Source organism: Aplidium turbinatum, chromosome 5 (genome assembly GCF_918807975.1).
Source record: "Aplidium turbinatum chromosome 5, kaAplTurb1.1, whole genome shotgun sequence".
In the NCBI taxonomy this organism is placed as follows: Eukaryota; Metazoa; Chordata; class Ascidiacea; order Aplousobranchia; family Polyclinidae; genus Aplidium; species Aplidium turbinatum.
The window spans coordinates 6,392,585-6,414,040 of NC_137476.1; the positions used below are offsets into that span (position 1 = coordinate 6,392,585).

General features: G+C 36.6%; 1 protein-coding gene across 1 annotated transcript in view; it reads left to right on the plus strand.

Annotated features, from left to right (window-relative positions):
• Positions 1-7,263, plus strand: part of LOC145770881 (receptor-type tyrosine-protein phosphatase S-like) — a 44,392-nt gene extending 37,129 nt beyond the window's left edge. Inside the window, exons 23-28 of the mRNA XM_082582625.1 lie at positions 60-136; positions 1,956-2,090; positions 3,038-3,181; positions 3,747-3,886; positions 4,505-4,640; positions 4,962-7,263. Of these exons, the coding sequence (XP_082438751.1) occupies positions 60-136; positions 1,956-2,090; positions 3,038-3,181; positions 3,747-3,886; positions 4,505-4,640; positions 4,962-5,036 (707 nt within the window). The 3' untranslated portion in view covers positions 5,037-7,263. The remainder of the gene's footprint in view (positions 1-59; positions 137-1,955; positions 2,091-3,037; positions 3,182-3,746; positions 3,887-4,504; positions 4,641-4,961) is intronic.
• Positions 7,264-21,456: the final 14,193 nt, after the last annotated feature.

The following is a 21,456-nucleotide window of genomic DNA, read 5'->3' on the forward strand; positions in this document are numbered from 1 at the left end:
TCATCTGAATACGACTCTACTAGCTGAATAGGTGTAAAAAACGGATACTTTCATTGCAGATGATCATGCAAGAGTTGTTCTTGTCAAGGAGGCTCATGATGAAGACTTTCCTTATGTGAACGCTTCGTTTATTGAGGTGAGATTGCTTGATTAGGCAGTTTTAATAATATGAACAGTTGACGAATAACTTCCGCTGTAGCGCCGTATGTCGTATATATGCAAAAAATATTTTTGGGAAATATATGACTTTGGAAGACTAGAACGAGCACATGGGAACAAAATGAAAAAATGTACTTTTAGCTGGCCATTCATAACCCAAGGTTGCAAATTTGCAACAAGTTTTCCAGCTAACTATTATGTGTTGGTTGTGCCACACCTTTTTGAAAAAGTTCCGACAATGTCTTTTTTTTAACTTGCTGGCTAAGGGTTTACACTGCAGGGGTTCTTAACCAGGGGTACGTGTACTCCTTGGGGGTACGAAACACCAAAGCAGGGGGTACGACATGCAGTGTGAAATTATGAGCTATTTAGGAATATGTGTAAAGAATGCGTAATGACCAAATTAAAGACTATCTTATTGAAATAACTCAAAAACTACGCAAGATTGCGGTAAATTGCGGGCCCGTGCGATCGCACAGGGCCCGCAATTTATTCAGAAAATTAGGGATTGTAGATCATACTGTAATGTACTGTCCGTATCAAAAAATGTAGTAATTTTTTGTCATATCCAATGGAAAAAACTCAATTTGATTCACAAGCAAGTACCGGTATCTAAGTACCGGCATTTTTGTTGAACATGCTCTCAGAATGCACCAAATTCAAAGTAATTTTTTTTAATTTTCTTGCGGAGGTCCCCCACATCCCCCTCCGCTGGGTGTCGCATTCAGCAAACACGCCGTCAGGCTTCCCCCGCCAGCCGTCAAAAACACCCTCCCTTTCAAAATACCTAGCTACGCTACTGAATTGGACCATTGTCATTGCGGCCCGCAAAGCATATTCCGCACAGGGCCCGAAATACCCTAAGAGAGGCACTGACAAGGGGTCCGAGAAAATTTCATGAAAGCTCAAAGGGTACGAGTGGTAAAAAGGTTAAGAAACACTGGGTTACAGTATTATACATTTTTTTCTTTAATAGCAAAAAAATGTTTAATGTCATTTTTTGAAACGAAATGCAGCCCAAAGATAAATTGACTTAATTGATTGATTCATTGTGGGAATCGTCATCTGCAAACCTAGAGAAACATCTGTAAGGATATATCTTGTATACCATAAAATACCGAAACACGGTAGGCTACATAACGTATTCCTGACAAAACTAATCTTATAAATAGAGTCCTTTAAAATCATTAAGGTAAAAATCTGTCATGACCCGTTGTGTCTTTAAACAATGATGGTGGTTAGTTTCGGTTAGCCAACACTCTCTTGAATAAATTTATTTGGTCAATATTTTGTCTCAGCTTACCAAAATTTTGTTTGTGTCCTAAAGTAATTTACAAAAATCTTATCTTATTTTAATGTTGATCAATGTCGTATAATTTAAAAAAATGTTGTATGGAATACATTATATCCTTGCAATGACAATGTGTACTTAATCTGGAAATACAGCAATACATCACACCGTGCGTATCAAACAACAGACTTTAACCTTTTACGCTTCACCAGTGGGGATTTTCTTAAAATTTATGCTGATGGCTAGCCTAAGGCCATGATGCGTGGAAATATGAGTAAATTTTATTTAAAGAAACCGATTCCTAACAGAATTTACAATTGCAAAACTAAACTTGCAAATTGCTTCTTGTGCAGCGTTTTAACTTTAAGCTGAAAACAAAAATTGAATATTGTCTGGTAAGTACAAGCAAATTGTAAATTCTAAATAAAACGATTTTGGGTTAAAAAAAACTATGTTATGACACTTCATCACCTCCTGCATTTATGTTTGAATTTGTCTTTAACAGAAATATCTTTGCTTTGAGAACTTGATTACATCAGAAGCACCAATGCAAGATACAGTTTTAAACTTTTGGAGAGTCATTGTGGAATGTGATGTGAAGATGATTGTTATGCTTACTCCACTGGAAGAACGTGGCCAAGTATTTGAATAATTACACTTGGAGTAGCAATAGATAAATTCTTAAAAAAAAAATGCACGGAATTATTTGCTTTGCCTTACAATGACAATATCACTTAGGTCACTTTTGACTGATGAGAAATTTTGTTTCCAATTAGTGAAAATTTCAAAGCTTTTAGGAACAAGAAATTGTGATTGCAGAGAGAAAACCTAGCCTTGGAACTTGGTAAACACCATCTGAGTGACATGAAAACCGTTTTTAAACTTTGAGGAAACTTTTTTTTATTAGCTTCTAGCATGTCATTTAAAACTTTTTTGTGATTATTATACTATAACGTGCAGTTTTCCGATCAAGAGCAATACATCTCAACATTGCTTAGGCTTCAAAATATTTCAGTATTATCAGAAAAAATCTGAATATTTGAAAAATGGCGAGTTTGTGGCAACATGCTTTCCCTAAATTGCTTCAGCAAGTTGCCTTCCCGCTTCAGATTTTTGCTGTTTTCTCTGTGCTCTGTATTTAATCTGTTTTGGTTCTTTATCGTGCGTGTGGTAACAATCTTTAATACAGCACCATTCAATGTAATAACGTGGAGTTCTGAAATCAAACAAATATGCCTATGCAATACATGTCTCTCAATGTACTGTACTGTAAACTATTCCGATTTTTACACAGTGTCCTGATGTACAGTAGGTTATCAGTGATATAATAGCAACTGTAACTAGCTTATAATCGCAAGAAAGAAAAACTAATGCAGTTTGCTGTTTAATATCAAGATAAACATGATAAACATTCGTGACGAAGGTTATTGGTGACATCACCGCCTGGCAAAAATTGCTTTGGTGTCGTACATGCTTATACGTTTAGATATGCCACGCTTTTTACGTTAATAGATTATTAAAACATTTAGCTATACGCTACTTATTGGTATGAAGACAGAATTGATGCTAGTAGTAATTTTTCTTTAGGAAATGTGTTCCTGTTATTGGCCGAATGGAAACGTCGGTTCTCAACTATCATTTGGAACCATCAACGTCAAGCTTGTAGACGAAGTTGAAGCTTGGAGTCATTGCAAATTGCGACGATTTGATGTTTCTAAAGATAATGCAACGGTAAGTTACATATATTGTATTTTATTAATTTCGAATGCCTTTGTTATGGGCTACGCATCTGCGCTTTGTACGTTTTATACAATAAACTTGAATTAAATCAAATAATTAAAAAATGAGACGAGCTTAATTTCTGAAGAACGTCATTACCCGTTCACTTCTCGACTTAGTTATGCAAACACAAACAAGCTACGGGGTGAAAACAAAGCAGTAAATGGAGGCACGGTATCTAAAAGTTTACTACAAGTACATTTCAGCTCATTTCACTTTGTTTCTATCTCTAACCATCACAGCGAAAACCTACACCTACTAAATGTAGCAGAGGTTGAGGACAGTGTAGAAGCGAGAAAGAGCGAATATTACAACGTGGTTTACATGGGATCGAAATAGGATAATATCTTTAAAATTTGGAACAGCGTAACCGTTTCATAATTTAATCTTTGCCTGCTTGTTCAATTATCCAAGTTGTTTCTATATATGCCCCTACTTAATGTAGTAGAATATTGTAACATGTTAACAGTTACGTAACTAAAAACACAGATATCGCAATTTATTATTTTTTGTCAAGATTCGAGTGACACAAATGCATTATGAAAACTGGACAAACTTTGGGGAGCCACCCAGTAGTGAAGATATTCTTCACGTCATCAATGACGCAAAGAATCTTAGCAACAATCTGCCTAAGGGCAACATGTTGGTCCACTGTAGGTGAGTAATCTTACATTGATTAATAGGCTACATTCTCTACACCTTGCGACCTTCAACCAAGTCTGTTCTACCACAGCTGGATCTGCAACGTTTCGTTCGCTCAGTATCACTGACAGGTTGACAGGGCATCTAAAGTGTAATATTGTAATTTTAACTCCGCCCAGGATATTTTTACGGGTCCAGAACCTCTTGAATTTGAACATCGTGTATTTTTTCACTGCTGTGTTTGTATTTTCTGCATAGAGGGATAGTTTTTGTATCTCGTTGTCACGTTTTTAGATGTTTTTTTTAGTTCCGAGGTATCTATTGGCACCATGACGAAATTAACTTTTAACCAATAAACATTAATTATCGACTCAAATTATAGAATTCATTGTCTAAAGATAGAGAACCAATCTAATTCTCGGGCACAAGCAGCAGACCACACCAACTATTTTCCAATTATGCAACAGCAGCCACATGCAAACAATTTGATGACATCGGTATTGTTAAACTTGCAGCTTATTTCACGTGATAGCTAATTTCTCAAAAACGAACTAGTAATCTGTATCATCAACCATAAACAATCATTGCAATATTTCCTTTCATTTCAGCATTGCTTACTTTTAAATGTTTCAGTGACGGCTTGAAGCAGACTGGGGTGTTTTGTGCTTTGTTGAATCTCATCGAGAGATGGAATGTAGAACAGAAGATCGACGTCTTTCGAGCAGTCAAGGACTTGAGAGACATGAGGCCTGGACTTGTATCTTCTGTGGTGAGTTACGATGTCGTCATCGATTAATTATACAGTAGAATGCTTAGTGATTGTGTTTATACTGTACTGAAGTTTATTAATAGCATAAAGACTTAGCTTTTGACTGCAAAGGGAATTTTTTATAGTATATTTTGGCCTTGGCAAAATATCACAGCTTTAAAGCTGCATTCAAATAAATTATTGTAGAAAGATTCATTGCATTCTTCACAGGTTTTTGCCTTACAAAGTGTAGTACGGTGTGTTTAATGCAAAGAATTTTTTTTGTATGATGAACAATAAATTTCGATTACCCTAATGCTTAATTACAATTTTTGTTTTCAGGAACTGTATAAGCTTTGTTACACAACAATGAAAGATCACATTGCTAGCTTCGACCTTTATGACAACTTTCGATGAAAAAATCAAGTTGATGCTTAATTGTTCTGCTTTCTAGATGAAAGCGCTTGCTTTATCGTTGCAGCGTATTTTCAAACTGATAATGCCATATGTATTGTAGCCTCTATGCAGCGAATTTATACATAAGAGCTTTTGATTTTGCATAAAATGTCACTTAGATTGTAGCTTTCAGGTAAACCATTTGAATGCACATTTTTTGTGGGCTACTTATGTGATATAAATTGCACTTATGTGTTATGTGGTATGTGTTATAGCCTATACTTATGTGTTATTAAACCACTTAGCATCGGCGTTTTCGCTTACGTCATGGTGCCATCCCAGCGGAGGTTTTTTTTGCAAAATGTTTTGCCGGCGTTTCGGCTGTAATATGGGCTTGTTAACTCATTTTAAACTACTCCAAATGGCATATCTTCTTCTTCAAACCGTAAATCAGCTTCTTTTACATAGATTCAACGTATTCAGGCCTTCAATAAATGTAAAACGACTTGTTCAAAAACCCTTGTGATGAAACAAATCTTGGCCTGCTTTTGAAACTCCTTAAAGGCAAATGAACTCATGCGAAACCTATTCAGCTTCGGCAATTCATTGGGCGTGGAGTAATCAGCAGTTTTTACATGAATTCAACGTATCCAGGCCTTGAATCAACGTGAAAACACTTATTGAATAGCCAGTTTGAACTGAATTTCTCAAACCTGCTTGTAAACAGACCAGCTTTTTCCTTACAAAGCAAAACTATAACGATGATTTATTGAAGCCAAACTATTTCTGATAGATAACAGAAGCTTTAGGGTATTCACCAAAACGATACAAGTTGTATACGACCTTAAACGTTGTTCTAAAGTTAAGCAACAAGAATTTGCTTCTATAGACGCTTGCGGGGTGGCCCAAGCAAAACGCGCGCGCGTCTATAGACGCTTGCCGAGCGTAAGTGGATGCTCGTCGCGTCTTGTCTGGAATATTATTTAATACGAATCTTGAAACCTTGAAGTAATATCAACAATTGTACGGTATTGTTATCATATTCGTATGAATACGTGCAATGTGAAGAGAGGGGCGTTCTTCCCGGCTATCAGCACAAGGCTGAGCACTCGCTAGTACAGCGAGCAGCTGCGATTCGCTAACCATAACGGTGTAGCTTCCACGCAAGCCATTCAGACTTTCCAATCAACGATATGTTTCTCGGCAGCCGATTTGTAGCAAGAATTGACAGCGATAGACACCGTGTTTCGCCCATGAGGCTGGGCTTGTCAGTATTGCACCACTAATTCTGCCACAATGATATTCGACCACCGCTTTACCAGTCAGTTTAACTCTTATCTTTGTGGAAACAAAGAAAGAGCCAACAAAACCAGCAGGCGCCAGGGCAGAGGACATGTGAAGAGAGGGGCGTTCTTCCCGGCTATCAGCACGAGCCCAGCCTCATGGGCGAAACACGGTGTCTATCGCTGTCAATTCTTGCTACAAATCGGCTGCCGAGAAACATACGTGCAATGGTTACTATTACATGTTAGCTTCAAAGTCTTGAATTATGGTTGTGGTATATTATTATTATCATCGTTTATATAATAATACGGTATTTTTATTCTTGCACAGACATGTATAACAATTTAATGATGTCGTGACATGAAATGCAAACATTATAGTATTTTATTTTTTCGAAGACATTTTGTAGAAGAAATGAAACTCGTAGATACGAGAACGGTTAGATGCCGTCTTCGAATATAGATTGCAATGCTGTTTTTGTAAAATTAAGTGTTAGATGTCTCGTGTCAACTAATCGCTGGAGCTTTCCAATAGCACCTTGATCACTAATTAATTTTAATTTTTATCGTGTTGCTCGTGCAAATTACCCTTTATCACTCTGTAAGTTTTCTTAACTTTGCGAGATGTAACAAAAGGTGACAACGTTAATTTGTTGCAATTTCAAAACTTTTTCACTGAAAGATTGTACTTAGTAAAATCGAGCTGTCAAAAATGACACCAACTTCACAAGCATACTTTTCTACCAGAATAGCTTTGAAATCAAAGTTTTGTTCAATGTCACACAACCAGACGTTATCAAAGCTAGCATATGTACGATAAAGAAATTTTTAAATTTTTATCTAATAAAACATTTTCTTTTGCATTGAGTTAAAATCCACAGACGTTGATTCAATGAAGAAGCAAAGGTGTAATCTGTGTTTATTTTTTCCTCAAAAATGTGAAAATAAAATGTGATGCACGGGCACATCAAAGTTAATTTTTTTGGGATGCAGTAGTTTGAACGAAGCTACCTAACAGATAGGCTTCATCAGTTATCTTCGCACCCATGCACGCCAACCACATACTAAAGCCTAAGTCAGACTTGTTGGCCATCTTCAGAAACGAAGGTGAACATCACCATCATCAACATTGCAAGCCAAAATGTCTTCTTTCCAATGTAAGTTAGACCATTTTTCTAGTATTTTAATATTAAGTAACAATTTGTTCTTGAGTGAGAAAAAAAGAATAATAAGTGCCTTCTATCCTCCTGCATTTCAGGATCAAAGAAGCAAAGAAAAGTAGTTCCACACTAATAATAGTAGATGACATCCGTTAGAATGTTATTGGGAATTGTATCTTGTTTACAGACAAGCAAAGTAGTTGCGGCCTTTTCCTCATGGCTATACTTACTCACGTAACCTGCTCTAAGCACAATCTCTTATTGCGCTTGGTACAACAAAAATGCTGTGCAAGATCATACTAAATATAAGGATACTTTCATGCCTTGTGTGAATGCATCTAAACAATTTTTTTTTTCAAAGCTCATATCAATTTTTTTATCTCTTTATAACGTTGTTCATGAACAACATTTTGCAAATACATTGTGATGTCAGCTTGACGTAAATCCAGTGACAAAATATTATTTATTAAGCAATAGGCTATGTCATACATTTCCATAAGAAAAAATATATATTCCTCACTTAAAAAAAATATATAAATGAATTGCTAAATGCTAAACATTGGGCACGCAACTGCTTTTTGCAAACTTTTAATCTTCTTTTTATGAAATAGATTGTTAATTCAGGAAAGCCAACTCAAGGTATTTTTTTTATCACACGAATATTCATCGCAAACATGCATGCGGCCAAAATTGACAGCGGCGTTTTTTCTAGGTAGTAACATTTGTAGTGTTAATTTCTTGTGTAATTTCAAGTATCCTACTCGATATAAATTTAATGTCATTCCGTTTTACCCTTGTAATTTTAAACCTACAGTACTTAACAGGTAAGATACCAATTGAAGTTTCACAATACAAACTTATAGGGTATTTGGAGACCTACAAATGATGGTACTACTACAGTTTATCGAACGACAGTTTATCGAACGACAGTTTATCGAAACGACAGTTTATCGAACGACAATTCATCGAACGACAGTTTATCGAAACGACAGTTTATCGAAACGACAGTTTATCGAACGACACAGGGCCGTAGCCAGACCGCAGAGTCTGGCTACGGCCCTGGGCCGAAAAAATGTAAATCGGCAAAATCATTATAATTGAAGCTATTGCTCTTGAATGTTGGGATTTTGCCAGGGAGGGCGAAATTTTTTTCAGGGAGGTGAGGCCCCCCTGGCCCCGGCTGGCTACGAGCCTGGAACGACAGTTAATCGAAAACCTAACACCTAACTCCTACCGTAACCCTAACCCTAACTCTTAACCCCCAACCCCTAACCACTAAACCCTAACCCTTAACCCTACCCCTTAACCCTACCCCTTAACCCCCAACCCCTTAACCCCCAACCCCTTAACCCCAACCCCTTAACCCCTACCCCTAACCCCCAATCCCTACCCCTTAACCCCCAACCTCTAACCCCTAGCTTCTAACCCCTAGCCCTTCGATGAATTGTCGTTCGATGAACTTTCGTTTCGATAAACTGTCGTTCGATAAACTGTAGTAGTACCATCATTTGTAGGTCTCCAAATACCCTATAAGTTTGTATTGTGAAACCTCAATTGGTATCTTACCTGTTAAATTGTCGCGTCACGCAAATGATAGCTGTTTGTTCATTTTTATGATATTAATTTATTTATGACAGAGCTTCAGTAGAGCGTTTGTCTTGTTGTACCATAAGCACAGGCTGCCGAGAAAGGCGACCAGACTTGACATAGTTTATCTGGTCATTTTAACAGTTTATTTGTTTTTTAAACAAAAATTCCCATTAAAACAAGTTTTATATTGAACGCTTTTGACATCACATTATGTCCTCTTCAGGAATAACAATTGTAAAGTAATTTTATCTACATCTGACCAAAATACGGTGGTTAAAGATTAAACTTGTCAAAAGAAAAAAAAACAGCACAGTGCTTCTGACTAGATCAACACACAACAACGTGCAAAAGAATTTAGGTAACTGCATTACAGTAAAACGGCGTTAATCTGATCACATGATGTGGTACATACAGAAAGGCAAAGTACAAAAAAATAATTTTAAAATGAGCAGAACAAGAAAAACGAGCCGCAAGCGTACAATTATCTGTTTAAAAGGTGGATTATTGTGTTTTATGTGCAGGGAAAGATCTTAGTTGGGTACCCAGACCTACCTCTGGACATGATCTTAAGTTAGTTTTGATTAAACAATAAAAAAATTGTCCGAAATTTCAACAAGTTAAAAAGGTATTTCAAATCTTATAAAGGAAAATTGTAGTTGTAGGCAACATTTTCAGATAAGCATATTGTAAGTTATGCTTTAATTAAAGCATCAAGTTCAATATTGGAGCACATTTGATATACTTTTTATAGACTTTGTGAATATCTGGAAATTTTCTGCCCGAATTTTTACGAAATCTCAACTAATTACACGTTGGTTTCTCAAATCTATCAACTTAATAATAATATGCCCAATTTCAGTTACTTTTTCTAATTTTGCATAAATTAAACTTCATATTGCAACATAATTTCGATTATTTAAACAAGCAACCAAAAATAAGTTCAATTTTAATAAAACTTGTAAAACATGCTTAAAGTTTTTGGCCAACTTTTTATCAAATGTTCCCACGTTTTTGACAAATTGAAATGTTTGGAAGTGCGGTCGCATCCTCCGCACCCTCAGCTCCTACCCATTTGATCAGAATCCATTTCTCTACGGGTTTCTCATCTTGATGATCTTCATACTTGCAAATGCAAAGTGAATCATGTTCGTATCATAAATAACATGAAACAAGGAAGGAACTTAAACTCTATTAGATTGCTGTGTTTATTTTTCTTATGAGAAACGAATTGCATAGTCTACGCTTAGTTGCAGCGAATAAGCTGTAGCTGGTCCTTTATGAGCAGTATGCGTGGGCTGGGTCAGTCATCCTAGCCTATCAATAACTGTTTCCGTCTAAAGTAAGTTCAACCTAATGAAATGCAATTGGTGCAGTATGTACAAAAGAACTTTTGAAAATATGTTTTATGACACAAGTAGCAAATGTCAAAGACATGTTTTGGATTGTAAGCTAAAACTCAGCTATGTTCAAGAGCTGAAAATGCTTTAGTCAAGTGTTAAGCAAATCGTATTCAGATTTTACAGCAATCAGTTCATTGCCATTGCTAAGTACTTTTGTTTAGAAAACATTTCAATAAAACCTGCTTTGAGACATTTTGTTTTTCAAGAACATTGTGCTTTTTGAAAACGAGAAATATGTTTTCAGATTTGAGGTTGTAGTTTACGGCGCTAAGCAATGATGTGTTACGAAGTGTAACTTTTCAGTTGAAAGGTAAAGGTATTTCAGTCTGATCACATACCATAGGCCTACTACAGTATGTGGTTGACTAAGCCTAAACAATATGCTCATCGTGAATAGCTTATTATACATTACTACTCTGTATGAGGCTGTCACAGTAGATACTTTTATACATATGTCAAACGATTTATGCAGTTGCTTTGTAGGCCTGCTGTTAAAATCTGTTAGTCAGAATGTTTCTTAGAATAAACTAGAACGTAAATTTTCTACAGCCTATTCCATTCTCTGCAAAAGTATGCAAGTAAAACCTTTACTCGCATACTCACAAAAACTCACATATTCAACTATAGCACCTCTCCCTAGCTTAAATACGGAACTTCGATACGGGCTGGTTACAAATCGTACTTCTTTGAAACACGAGGCTTGGAATTATCACTGCGTTAAATGAACTACGTGTTAGTAAATGTCACAATCAAGGTGCAAATGCCTCGCCATGGCTTGCTTTGTATCTTCAACGAATGTGCTATTTTCATTATGGAATTCTGGTGCGTTGTGTTATTATCGGTTATGACCTGAAGTAACCTCTGATTGAGAAATTTGTATTATGTAACGTATTTCTAGAATCATCTGTAAGCATGCAAATCTAGAAGGTTCTGTTGTTTTTCATGATTTCTGAGCGTCGTTTGTCATGACGTCATAAGGTTGTTTATCAGTAAATGTCCGATTGCGAAATCGTTATTATGTAAGAATCTTCTTGCGAACGTGACCTTCTAGAGACTTCTGTTGTTTACCTTTTAAATGCTACGTGACCGAACGATGGTTCTTTATGATGTAACCTTCTCGAAGTTACTGGACTGAACAGCCAACTATAAATAGTGGTGTAGTTTGTATTCTGATTATTCTGATGATGATTCTGAGATTATTATTATGGTGATTATTATGATGATTATTATTGAGTTGGTTATGAGAGTTGTGCTATGAGTTGTGGATTGGTAGTTGATGCAGAAATTAGAGTTATTTGAGAAGCCGTTCGTTAAAGTTCTTCAAGGAGTCAGATTATCATTTCGCTAGTAGAATTATTCGACATTTAATTGACTGCTTTTCGGTTGACCCATTAAACTACGTCATTGAATCTTTCCAAGTCTTTTTCCTGGTAAGAGATAGAAAGAAATCGTGACAGTAAAGAAATACAATGCTGATAAAAATTATAAGTTCTGTCGTGTTTCCCTCCATTGGGACTATTCGGGCTTTTTCATTCCATGTTACACCATTATTGAAATAAGAAACCTGCAGCACGGGAAAGAACTTTTCTGAACAACTACATGTTGCTTGTTGTTAGCTTTTATCAAATACAAGTTTTCCACAACGTTTTCACTTGTTTAGCAATATTTTTCCAGACAGCAAATCAACCGCTTTTTACATGCATTCAACGTCTGCAAACGCTGAATCAATGTACAAAACGGTTAAGTTGGTGTCTGGGTTAGCATAAGTAGGCTATATAATTTTAATACCTTTAGCCTAGACACTACAATGCTAGAATTTTTTTCTGAAACAGCTGGTGTTTTGGAATTTAGTCTGGTGACTTGGAAATGCATCTCTCTGCGCTTTTGTTTGTTTTATATTTTCATTTACCGACATCACAGTTTGAGAATGAATGATATTTCGTAGGTTACAATCACGTGATCGTACACTTAAAATAATTAGCCTACCACTGGTGATAATACTCTGTGCTCACAAAGTAATCCTTTGCCACATAAATATGAAAAATGCAGTATTTTCAAGAAAATACTTTACTGTTTGAAATATTTTTTTAACGTTGACAGATTGTGAAATCGAAAATTGTAAGAAATAAACGTTCCAATAAAATAAATAAATCCAGACAAATTGTGTTTTGTGGTCATGCAATGGCGTATTATACAGTGTATGTCATATCGTTATGGCTCATATTGATTTGGTATGAGTTATACGTCTATGACATATTGTTGCATTTTGGCCACAGTTTGTTGCTTAATATAGGCTTACGTGTATGACTGCGGTAAAGAAAATATACCATACGTACAGTTTGATAGTCTTACATGCAAAAAATCAACCCCTCATCATCCTTCTGCAATGTGCATTGGTTAGATGATATTATGGAATATTAAGCACTGAAAAGAAAATGACAATAGCATAAGTTTTTTTTTCATACAGCAGTCGCACTCCACAGTAAAAAAGATGACATACGATAGACTAGCCTGTACAGTACAAGTTGACATGTTGCGTATGTGAAAAAGTTAAACTTCCTCTTAAATTGACTTCCTTGTAAATAGTAAATAGCTTCCATGTAATATACAAAAATAGCTATTGCATTCATCGATAAATATAGTGGCTGTTTACCAACCACACAAATGCCAACAGTACGTAAGCCTACAATAAGCACTATTCAGTGTCACGTGTTTTGCCAGTGTTTAATATTAAAACAAAGTAGATATGTATTTGTTGTTGTAAGCTTGTTGCTTGTAATAGTGCTTTGTGTAGGCTTACGCACTGTTTGCATTTTTGTGGTTGGTATAACAGCCACTTTATTTCTCGATGAATGCAATAGCTTTACTATTTACAAGGAAGCAAATTTAAGAGGAAGTTTATCTTAATATTAAGATTAGTTTTCTGTTACTCTTGCTAAAGTTTTTCGGAAGTTTAAAAGCGTTTTGGTTGCAACATTTAAAACTAGTATTTTGTAATGCTACAGTGTGTGAATAAATATGCTATTGAAATTACCTGAAATATTAATTTTTTATTTTAATTGTTTTCAAGATTATCAATTTTGTCGAGTCTCATATAAAAGGTCATGGCCACAACATTCAACAAAACATCATTATAATTTGCGCTGTAGCAAGTTCACAAATATTACTTATTAAGGCTATAAGATACACTTAAAATACAGCATATACAAAAACAAAGTCAAGTTTAATTTTTTTTTTTACTGGTTTGTTTCAACCAATTTGTTAAAAGTTTTAAACTGCAAACTCTTCTTAAAAAAATTATGAAAGTCTTCTGCTTTAAAATTCCATAAAATTTTATGCTAATAGCCTACTTGAGCTCTTTCACAAATTAACCTATCTTGGAAAAGCCATGAAAACTGGGCTTTGAACTGTTTAAACTTACGGGTAGTTTGCTGTGATGGACTTGCAACTGCCATCAAATAAATTAGAAAGTACAAGACCGTGTACCTAGATTTTAACTCACGACTCGTAAATAAATTAAGTAAGACACATCATGCAAATGAGAAGAGTCATAAAAAAGTTTCTGTTTTGCCTCTTTCATTTAAAGACACTTTACTTTTTTTAGTTTACATGCGATCACTTGCAAGAGTCAGCAGCTTTATTTTGAAGTCTTGACAAAGTAAATCTTCTCGTAGAGCTCATAATCATTACTTGTTTATCTTCCTGTTCGTGGTTACAACTGTGATTGTGTTTTTGCAAAAGGTTTATGAAGCAATGTACAGCTAGCCATATCAATAATCAATACAACTGCAAGAAAAATGACAAATCATTTGGCTTTTGTGTTGCTGATTTTCTTTGTTGGTATTCAAGAGTTCGGTGAAAGTGCTGGTAAGTAGAATCTTGTATCGTTGTGTCAATAAGCTCTCAAATAGTTTGTTCACATACCAATCACTGTAACATTTAATTCCAAGCTTTAGACAAAGACACGTATTTGTGTGCTAAGAAATCTATCGTCCAAGCTTTATATTGCACTCAGTGTCTATTTTGTTTTGGCCACATCCATAAGTTTCAGCTACACCACTAACTGTTATACCGTATAAGCTGCCCAAACTTTCACGCTGTGACTTGGATGTTTTGATCTTCTCAAAACTTTGCTAGAAACGTTAGTGTAAATACAAATAACACAATAAAGGACATGCAACCTTATATGGACAGAATTAACGTTTTTAAGAAAAAAAAAATATTCAAACGTTTTTTGTATGTCAATAGACACTATATAACACAAAATCAATTTTTTATCAAAATTTTTTTAATTAGCTTTTTTTTTAAAACATTACAAATCTGTCACATTCGTCCATTTCAGGAAAGTGTTTGCTCAAAATCACAGAAATGAAGCAAGAGACATTGTTTAATTTGAAGACTGTAATTCAATGCTTCTTCAAGCCGTAAATGTTTACAAATCATGTAACTCTGAGCTCATGACAACAACAACAAAAAAATGCAATAACAATAATAATGCTCAATAACAATGCTCAATAATGCTCACAAAAATAAAAGTTTGGAAGTTTCACTGACATCCTTTTCAAGAAAAAAGTTCATTGCGCTGCGAGCAAGCTTGGTTTCACTTTTTGTGAAATAATAAAAAGCAGTTCTTGTGTTTGTCTAAACACAAATACACCTCGCATTTCATGCAATATATGTATGGTGCACTCATACATCCTGGAAGCCTGCATCTTCCTCTTTTTTCCTGGTATAAAGGAAAATGGTCAACATTGTCCATTCTTACTGATTTTGTGGAATTGGTTTTGTGTTTGCCCCCATTCTCTTCTTACTTTGATAAGCTCCTTCTGTTGAGCTTGATGAAGGTCTGCCTCGTTTCCTTTGCATCACCTCTTGACCGCGTTTGGACAAACTTTCAGCCACAGATAAAATGAAATCCATCAAAGCAAGTTGCTTCTTCTTCGGCACTCCCAAGTCTTGACAATTTCTTCGATACAGTAACCAAGAAGTTACAACGGTCAAGTTGATGAAGTGGAAGAAGATCCGGTGATAATACTTCTTTGATCTGAGCGTAATTCTATACAGGCCAATAAGGGAATCTAAAAGATCTACACCACCCATAAATTGGTTGTAGGTCTGCACGACTTTGGGGCATGGCACATCAACTTTTCTTTTAACAGCTCGATCAAATCGCTTCACATTAGTACTAGGCTAAGCATATTCAAAACTTGTCAAGAAAGTCACACATTTCGAGTCCAGCCACTTGATTACTTTCAATGTCGTATTTTCAACAACACACTCTTTTTAACATAGGCACCTCTTCCTTTTTTTAAATCTTTGTCAGAAAGCAAGTTATAATTTTTCAATCTGTTGACTCGAACAGTGCCCAGAGAATAAATTTTATTCTTGGAAAGCTCCCATGCCAAAGGAAATGAAGTGAACCAGTTGTCATACTATAGCAAATAATTCATGTTGGTGGGAATGTTGCTAGCCAATTTTAATACAATGTTGGAACTTGCTCCCAGATCAGGACCGTTTGCAGGTGGAGAAATTTTTCCCGTATAAATCTCAAAATCATGAATGATGCCAGTGGAGTCACAGAGAACAAACACTTTATAGCCATACTTGTGTGGTTTGTTGGGCATATATTGCTTCAAAGATGAAGCACCCTTGAAGGGTATCATTTGTTCATCCACACACAACATCTCATTCATTGGTATGACATTAAATTTTTGCTTCAAGTAATTTAAAAGAGGCCGCTATTTAAACAATTTATCAAAATTTTCATCTTGACGTGGATGCATGAGTGCATTGTCATTGAAGTGCAATGATCCTTTTATCTTTTCAAATCTATCACGACCCATAACGCTGCTTATCTGACTAATTCCAAGTGCTTTTGACCAATATAAGCGTAAACGCGGTAAGCCAATTATTGACATTTTCAAACGTATGGCCAAAAAGTTTGCAAATTCTAAACTGTCCATCTGAAGTGGACTTCAAGGGTTAGTTTGTATGGCGCATAAATTGGACTGTTCCACAATATGCTGCATTATAGTTTCATCAAAGAAATTTTCAAAATACATAGAACGAGACAAAATTGACTCTGATTCAGGTATACTTCCTTGCCATTGTGGAGCATTTCTGAGACTTGACGTAGTGAGGACTTCTTGCCATGTTGGATTAGTACGAGTACTTTCAACATTTCTAGTTCCGGTTACAGGTTGGCCAGAACTCGAATCTGAAACAGAATGAAAATAGATTGATTAAAAACAGATTAGAAAGCAATAGACAATAGCTTGAAATAGAAAAATATATACCGTATGTATAATATGTACTGCATAAAAATATTATTATATAAGGTTTACTTTGAATATATTGACCATGAATATATTGGTATGTATTGACCAGCATGGGGGTATAGCCTAGTTTCTCACCAGAGTCACTACTGATGCTTTCATTGAATGAAGAATCAACATTGTTTCCAGGAGGAACATACTCATCTTCCGATTCACTATCTTTCAGGCGATCATCATCACTTTCCCCATCTTCTCCACCAGCTGGTACTGCAGTCCAATTTTTTCTCCCATAGAAGCTTCTCACATTCATAATATTACAAAGTATAGAAACTTATTCAACTATATCTACATAAAAAAAGAACATTTGCTCAGATAATGCCTCTTGTCTCAAGACCTAGGCTAAGCTCAAAACAGTCACACATGGTCGAAGTCAACAGATCTGTTACATTTAGACAAACTAGCATAACTGCTTGTCTTGTGTCAATTTATTTTACTTCAGTGCTATTTTTCAAAATATACCTCGCGTGCAATTCGAAATAAACGTATTAGACACAAAAAGCACAAGCTAACGCTTTCTCAGGTCTGCTCAACTCACCAACACTGCATCATTTTCACATCAGCAAAATCTGAACTTTGCCTCCTCGTTTGTCTGAATTTACAGCAAGTCAAAGGTGTTGCCAATATAAAAACTGACTTTCCGAAATGTGACAATTCTGAGACAGTCGTCCACTTTGTAAAGCATCGGTCTAAACTACAATTGTGCAGGGTTCTTTCAAATGTGACAGACTTGTCGCATTTGTCCATAAAGGGTGCAATGTCGATGTCACCCAATCTGGTCTAAAATGAGAAACAAACAAGTTATTAGGCCTACTTTCCGGTGTTGCCTTACTTCTGATACCGGCAAAATCACAAGAAATGGGTTGTTCATACATTTTATGAAGATTAACCCTACGTTTTCTGCTAAAATTACGCTGGGAACAATTTTTTATTTATTTTTTGTTGCGTGACATTTTTCCACTAATTGTTGTCGGAAACTGGTTTTTGTCTGCAACTTCTAGTTTTTTGTGCAATTTGAAAATTTTGATTTTTATGGAAACGTATTCTTGATTGCCTACAGTATGTCGCTATATCTGGGTAACCTAACCCTGGTCCCGATGTCACATATAGCGCAGCGTGTCATTTTACAGTCTCAAACAATCAATTAACTTCTGTTCCTCTTCCAAATTAGCAGATTTGCTTGCAGATTAGTCTACTCAGAGTATCAATATGGTATGCTTGTAAAGCCGAGCAGCATATTATGCTGATAGAAATATCTGGAATAAGTGCGGTCATATTAGGCCACCGGAATACTAAGCAACCTAAGAACCTCAAGATCATGTAAGTAACTGCAACTTTTACTTGGTCAACATGAAGGTACTTGGCAAGAGAAATTGGCATAAGATATCTTGTAGTCCCACCAAGCCTTCCATCAGCTATTAGACCCACTTCCCATTTTAAAGAACTTCCGGTATCAGTTTTGAATGGCGTTTCTTTATGTGAAAACAGAAAAAAGAATGATCAGGGAAAGCACATGGGGTACAATAATGAAATTGATTTCTGAATTTTAAAGCTTTTCGAACAACAATCCCCTCAGCATTTTATCCAAATTGAATTGAATGGCTTTATAGATTGTCATTTGGGACTCTCCAAGAAAGCCGCAGAAATACATTAGTTTCAAGCAGCAAGAACATCCACTTGATGACTGCAAAAGTTTTTTTGATTTTTTTTCAAAATGCTTTCCCTGATCATTCTTTTTTCTGTTTTCACATAAAGAAACGCCATTCAAAACTGATACCGGAAGTTCTTTAAAATGGGAAGTGGGTCTAATAGCTGATGGAAGGCTTGGTGGGACTACAAGATATCTTATGCCAATTTCTCTTGCCAAGTACCTTCAGTATTTCAGGAAGCAAAACTAGTTTCTGTGACTTTTTTTCTGAACAGAAGCAGATTATTTACAATCACGATATTCCTGTTGTGTTCGAGCTGTTAAGTGTTGCCTCGTTCAGTCCAAAAAAATGGAGGCTGTTTCTGGGATGTTCTCTACAGATCCTGAAATGTTGCACTCTTTTACACAACAGTAACCTTTGTGGAGGAGTGTCCATTAGCCACTTTGTATATTTGAGAAAAGCGTAAGATGACATAAAAAAGATCATCAACTTAGTCAAACAACACGAGAAAACTGGATCATTTATGTAGACTCGAAAGTGGTCAGCTTTCTCCTTGGCCGACGCAGAGGTTTCACAAATTATCACTGCTATCTTTACATGTGAGATAGTCGATATCAACAGAAACACTAGGCACAGAAGGACTGGCCCATCCGTGAAACTTTGGAAGCAGGTATGCAAAACATTGTGCACAACCCCATCGCTCGTAGATAAAAGATAGTAAAAGTCCCCAACGGCAATCTCTTTTTGGCGAAAGAGGGCAGTGTTTGACGGGCAGGCATCCTGTAAGGCGAGCCTTGATGATCAGAGTACCCGCAGCCCATTGCAACCAGTTCCCCTGAAGCTGCACGCTTCAATCTTATTGGACAATAATATGGAGCTGGCCAAGAGTGCGTATGTAGCCTTCGTGTAATCACGACCACCTTAAACAATCATACAAGCGAAAGGTCTTTGTCTCAGTTTGGACCTTGATAAACAAAGCCCAATGGCGATGAAATCACGAGTAAAGGGGGAAGGCTTGGTAAAGTTAGAAGCCTCTAGCCTGGTTTAACAGATTGGCGGCGGATCTATGATGATCTCTCAATGAACTGTGGTGACATTGGGTTCTGGTAGCAAGACCGATGTCTTGACTAGCCTATCTAGGATTTCCCGCAGCCTACCCCACATAGGGGAAGCTTCTATAAAAGGTGGGCTAAACATCGGACACCGCAATTATCATCTGGGCAGCTTGTAGCGGCTGGCGGATTACCCACTTAGCGGTTGACCTACGCAACACACATATATTTATGAATACTAAGCTACCCTTCACGTTGGGTGCTTGAAACGTCCGCACACTACAAGACAAAAGTAACAATGACCAACCAGAAATTGGCACAGCTTTTGTATGTAAAGAACTTGAACGCTTCAACAACGATGTAGCAGCTCTCAGCGAGACCAGATTTGCTAAAAAGTGCAGGATAAGAGAAAATAGATCTGGCTATACCATTTTCTGGAAAGGAAAGAGCACTGACGAGTTGCTTTTTCATGGTGTAGGCTTTGCAAGCAGTTCCCAGCTTATAGACCAACACAATCTTATCCCAAGTATAAACAATGAACGAATGATGACGATAAGAATTCCACTCACCAAGAAACGCTACCTCACTCTGATCCCAGTCTATGCTCCAACAATAATATCTGAAGGTGAAGACAAATTCTCCTTTTATAATCTGCTCCCACATACTATCCTAAAAGTTCTTAATCTAGACAAACTTGTTGGATAAGTTTAATGGTGGCTTTAATGCCAGAGTTAGCAGAGACCATCATATGTAGAAGGGTGTCATAGGCCATCATGGTATTGGGAAATGCAGTGGAAACGTAGAACTTCTGCTGGGTCTTTGTGCTGAACAAAACCTAATCGTTAACAAGCACTCTGTTTTCAAGTACCTCACAGTCGTAAAACTACATGGAGACACCCTCGTTCTAAGCAACGGCACACCCTCGACAATGTGCTCACAAAACAAGGGAACGAGAAGACGCGAAAATTACACGCTCTATGCCAGCAGCAGATGACTGCTAGACAAATCACTGCCTTTTGATATGCCGTCTGAACATTAAAATCTGTAGACCAACTAGATGCATCTCAGCAAACATTTTTCATCGCTGTTTTGAGTGGAGCAAGTTCCATGAAAACAACACCTTGCAATCTTTCAAGAAGCGGACTTAGCTGCAACGGACATAGCGTTTCGAAGTTTAGTCTATTGATCTTCAACTGTGGCGTTATCTGGATGGTGTAAATCATGCAGGATTTTATCATTATCTTTTTTCACTTCAGTTCCGTTCAGTTGTTTTTATAGCCAGAAATAGCAACAACTGAACTGAAAGAAGCTATACATAAAAACCTGCATGATTTACACCATCCAGATAACGCCATAGTTGAAGATCAACAGACTAAACTTCGAAACGCAATGTCCGCTGCAGCTAAAGCAATAATAATTGGTTACAAACACAAGAAAAAGCAAGATTGGTTTGATGAAAACGACCAAGAAATCAACAACATTATTAAAAGTAAACGTTGTGCACGACTCACTTTTGGGAAAAATCCTTCTCCAGTCAACAAACTAAAACATCGACCAGCTGCCACAGCATGCTAAAAAAGGAATTTCTAAGGCCCAAAACAAGTGGTGGTAACAAAAATCTGAAGATCTGCAAAAATATGCCGACCAACGAGATGTGCGCACTGCGCAGCATTTACGCAGCGACAAAATAAACTTTTGGACCTACTAAGTCATCAGTGGGTAGTCCAAAAGAGACGCAGCTGGCTCAAACATTATCACTGGCACCGAAGGAATCATTGATTGTTGGAAGTCGCATTTTGAGACACTGTTAAATAACCACTCATCTCCTCACAGTGACGTCTTCCTCAATACTCCACAATATCCCACTCCCGACTGGATGTCCACAACACTTATACTGAATGAACTCAATAAGGCTATCAATCACATGAAGAAAAATAAAGCTCCGAGAAGACAACGTTCCGCTAGAGTTTCATCT